Source organism: Cyprinus carpio, chromosome A18 (genome assembly GCF_018340385.1).
Source record: "Cyprinus carpio isolate SPL01 chromosome A18, ASM1834038v1, whole genome shotgun sequence".
NCBI lineage: Eukaryota > Metazoa > Chordata > Actinopteri > Cypriniformes > Cyprinidae > Cyprinus > Cyprinus carpio.
In genome coordinates this window covers 121,973-126,533 of record NC_056589.1, presented here as the reverse complement: position 1 = coordinate 126,533, position 4,561 = coordinate 121,973, and the positions used below count along the sequence as shown (strand labels likewise).

At 42.7% G+C, this 4,561-nt stretch overlaps 1 protein-coding gene across 1 annotated transcript; it reads right to left on the bottom strand.

Moving 5' to 3' along the window:
- Positions 1-2,092: 2,092 nt before the first annotated feature.
- On the bottom strand, positions 2,093-3,365 carry LOC122148529 (extracellular calcium-sensing receptor-like). Its single transcript, XM_042774720.1, has 2 exons — positions 3,191-3,365; positions 2,093-3,067 (listed from the first exon to the last, which is right to left on the bottom strand). The coding sequence occupies exons 1-2, from the start codon at positions 3,336-3,338 to the stop codon at positions 2,154-2,156; spliced, it is 1,062 nt and encodes a 353-aa protein (XP_042630654.1). The 5' UTR covers positions 3,339-3,365; the 3' UTR covers positions 2,093-2,153.
- Between the last annotated feature and the right edge of the window lie 1,196 nt (positions 3,366-4,561).

The window sequence follows — 4,561 nt, the reverse complement described above, 5'->3', positions numbered from 1 at the left end:
ACAAAAACCGCATTGTACCTCCTGAATCCAAGGTTCGACTATCGGCCGAATTCTCCTCTCCAGTACTCTGGCATAGACTTTCCCAGGAAGGCTGAGGAGTGTGATCCCCTGTAGTTGGAACACCCGCCTTCTTGAAAAGAGGGACCACCACCCCGGTCTGCCATTCCAGAGGCACTGTACCCGACCGCCACCCAATGCTGCAGAGACGTGTCAGCCGAGACAGCCCCACAACATCCAGGGACTTGAGGTACTCAGGGCGGATCTCATCCACCCCTGGTGACTTGCCACCAAGAAGCTTCTTAACTACCTCAGTGACTTCAGCTTGGGTGATGGACGAGCCCACCTCCAAGCCCTTGGCCTCTGCTTCCTCAATGGATGACGGTTTGCCAGAATCTCTTCGAGGCCAACCAATAGTCTTTCTCCATGGCCTCACCAAACTCCTCCCAGACCCGAGTTTTTGCCTCCACAACCACCCGATTGGCCTGCCGGTACCCGTCAGCTGCCTCAGGAGTCCCGCAAGCCAGCCAAGCCTGATAAGACTCCTTCTTCAGCTTGACAGCATCCCTTACTTCTGGTGTCCACCACCGGGTTCAGGGATTGCCGCCTCGACAGGCACCAGAGACCTTATGGCCACAGCTCTGAGTGGCCACATTGATAATGGAGGCAGAGAACATGGTCCACTCTGACTCAATGTCTCCAGTCTCCGTCGGAATCTGGTCGAAGCTCTGCCGGAGGAGGGAGTTGAAAATCTCTCTGACAGGGGGCTCAGGCAAACGTTCCCAACAGACCCTCACAATACATTTGGGTCCACCGAGTCTGTCCAGCTTCCTCCCCCGCCATCGGATCCAACTCACCACCAGGTAGTGATCAGTTGACAGCTCCGCCCCTCTCTTTACCCGAGTGTCCAAGATATACGGCCGGAGGTCAGATGAAACGACCACAAAGTCAATCATCGATCTCCGGCCTAGGGTGTCCTGGTGCCACGTGCACTGATGGACACCCTTATGCTTGAACATGGTGTTCGTTATGGACAAACTGTGACTTGCACAGAAGTCCAATAACAGAACACCACTCGGGTTCAGATCAGGGGGGCCATTCCTCCCAATCACGCCCCTGCAGGTGTCACTGTCGCTGCCCACGTGAGCGTTGAAGTCCCCCAGTAGAACGACGGAGTCCCCGGTTGGAGCACTTTCCAGCATCCCTCCCAGAGACTCCAAGAAGGCCGGGTACTCTACACTGCCATTTGGCCTCTAAGCACAAATGACAGTGAGAGACCTATCCCCGACCCGAAGGCGCAGGGAAGCAACCCTTTCGTTCACCGGGTTAAAAACTACAACACATGGCGATTGAGCTAGGGAGCTATGAGCCACCCCATACCAACCCGCTGCCTCTCACCGCGGGCAACTCCAGAGTGGTAGAGAGTCCAGCCTCTCTCAAGGGGTGTGGTTCCAGAACCCAAGCTGTGCATGGAGGTGAGCCCGACTATCTCCAGTCGGTACCTCTCAACCTCCCGCACAAGCTTAGGCTCTTTCCCTGCCAGTGAGGTACCATTCCATGTCCCTAAGGCCAGGTTCAGTGTCCAGAGATCAGGTCGTCGGGGCCCCTGCCTTCGACCACCGCTCGATGCACAATGCACTAGCTAGTCTAAAACAGTAAAAAAAAAAAAAAAGAAAAGAAAATTCACAGTGTGACTCATCAGCTACTGCAGAGAGGGTTCACAAACAGCGGTAAGGGAATGTTCATCCCCAAAATTATTCTTTAATTCCAAGAGGCACACACAGTAACATAATTTGTATTTATTTTAAAGTTTTTTATTTATAATGCTGTTTGATATGGTGTGACATAGAAAATGTAATGTGAATTATTGGGCCTTTACTTTCTTTTAGTTTTCACTCTGTCTGAGATATATGCTTGAGAGAAAAACATAAAAAAACTGTCTAAAAAAGACATCTGTATGATTTTCAATAAATACATAGAAAGTACAATAAGCTTGTAAAATTAGCCAGCCAATTCAAGAAAATGGATTTTCAAACTCACAAAGCACAATAGCCTAAAACCTGTGAAACTGTAAATGAAATAAATCAGTAACACCACTTCCATTTATATTTGAACAAATAATTAAGAAAAAATAGGTGGTATACAAATGCCATTTTTCAGTAGGACTTAGAGGTTGTCTTCCCCATAATATTTTGCTTTGTATTTTGTTCAGGTTTAAGCAGGATGATATAACATTTAGGTGCAAATATGCAGAATAGTAAACCAAAGCTTGAAGCTAAAATGGCAAATATCTCCACAGCTACAGTAAATTTTCCAGGAGAACTGACATAAGCTGGAATAAATGTTATCCATACAGCACAGAATATCAACATACTGAATGTAATGAATTTGGCTTCATTAAAGTTATCAGGCAGCTTACGAGCCAGAAAAGAAAGAATAAAGCACAAGGCAGCAAGTAGGCCAATATAACCCAGCACAGCCCAGAAACCTATAGTAGAACCCAGATTACACTCAAGAATTATCTTTTCCTTATAATATTTCATATTTCTGTAGGGAAATGGAGGAGATATTGTTACCCAAAGCACACAGATAAGAACCTGTACAAGAGTAAAGACAAACACACTGAGTCGTTGTTGTTTAGGCCCAAACCATTTCATGACATTACTTCCTGGAAGTGTAGCCTTGAAAGCCATTAACACTACTATTGTTTTTCCCAGAACACAGGAGATACAGAGGACAAAAGTGATCCCAAATGCTGTGTGACGCAACATACAGGACCACTCAGTAGGCCGTCCAATAAAAGTAAGTGAACAGAGGAAACACAAAGTCAATGAGAAGAGCAACAGGAAGCTCAGCTCTGAGTTGTTTGCTTTTATGATGGGGGTATCCTTCTTGCTGTAAAATAGGATGGCCACTAGCACAGTTATTCCTATTCCAAACAGTGAGAAAAAGACAAGCACTATACCCATAACTTCTGTGAATGACAGAAACTCTAAATTCTTTGACACACAATTATTTTTTTCCTCATTAGACCAGTATTCCCTGGGACACTGCTTGCAGTTAATTGAATCTGTAAATGAAGATGTAATTACTAGTTAGAGAAGGGAATGAAGGTAAGGAAAATAATTTCTTTAATGAACAGCAATAGAGCAACTAACAAGTTTTCAAAACTTTGAGATGGAATGAAGATTACCTGTCTCATTGCTGATTTCTCCCTCTGCACATGGGATACAGTCATAGCAGCAGACAGGCCTTCCTTTTTGTGCAGCCTTCCTAGTGCCTAGAGGGCAACTCTCACTGCACACAGAGCTTGGCTTCTGCATGTAAAAATGCATATTCATTTAGGATTTCATTTAGGACAAAAGCTTTTACAGAACAACATTTTCTAAGTGCATTATTTTATCTTAACTACAGATAAAGGGTATTACAGAAGTATCCTAACCAGACAAAAAAATCCTAAAAACTGTTTTAACTTTAAGATACAGATGGTAGACAACCAAAATGGGTACTACCGCCCCGCGTACCGCCGCCGCAGGGCCGCGGCGTTAACTCCAAGTCAGTCGCGTGTTAAATTCATTCGCGAAACTACCGCCAGGTTGCGCAAAGGGACGGATTGCGAACTGAATGTAATTGTAAATTGAGATAAAAGGAGGAAGTAAAACAACAATAACATTATGATATAACATTGTAACATTTTTAAAAACCATTAAAAAATGTACAGTGAGTTAATTTCAAAATGTAGGATAGTCTTAGGCTACAGTCTAGGTACTCATCAAAAATTAAAAGAAAGACCTTTACACAAAGGATCTTATGCTGCTATTGTTATTAAACAGTCATTAAATATAAGGCCTATATATACGGATAAAAAGCTAAATGTTTTTCATTTCGGTTCATTCTTGGTTAATGGTTTAAAAAAATCCTTCAGGTTCCATTTGCAGATCGAAATGAGAACGGTCCAGCATTTAGCAATAATTATTATTAATTCTGTTATTATTCTTGATTTTTCAAACTGCTAACACTTTGCATTTTTGAATTATGCCTTTACTGTGTGACCAAAAATTGAGTATTTTCTGTTTCAGCTGTTTGATCGCGCTGGGGCCTCGCGCACATTCATTGGAAACAGTAGCCGTTCACCGTGCCATTCGCCGCGAGCAGCGGTCCACTTTGGCATATTTTTGCTAATTATGATTTTTTTTTTCGTTGATACTGAAACATGCGTGAACTACAAAGCCTATTTTACCTAATGAATAACAGTTAAGCTTGAAATAGGCAACATCACGAATATGGAAACGTTTGGATTTCTCCCGAATGAGAGCCCAACCTTACCCTATGGTTCGCTTTAAATTATTATTCATTTATTTTTTTGTTCGTTTATAGCTAAGCCTATATTATTATATACTGCAATTTGATTTATCCATTAGAATTAAATATTTGTAATTCTTGTTCTGTTCTGATAAATTTGTTAAATTTAAAGGATTTGTTGTAAAGTGAAGGGAACTAAAAATATCCTGTTGGCACATTATAAAATTATTAGGCCAGCCGTTATTATTTCTGAATGCAATAA

Bases quoted from the DNA above. Each gene is read 5' to 3' on its own strand.
- LOC122148529 (XM_042774720.1), bottom strand. From the start codon at position 3,338: ATGAATATGCATTTTTACATGCAGAAGCCAAGCTCTGTGTGCAGTGAG. The intron at 3,068-3,190 runs GTAATCTTCATT...CTTCATTTACAG, and splicing joins AGAAATCAGCAATGAGACAG to ATTCAATTAACTGCAAGCAG.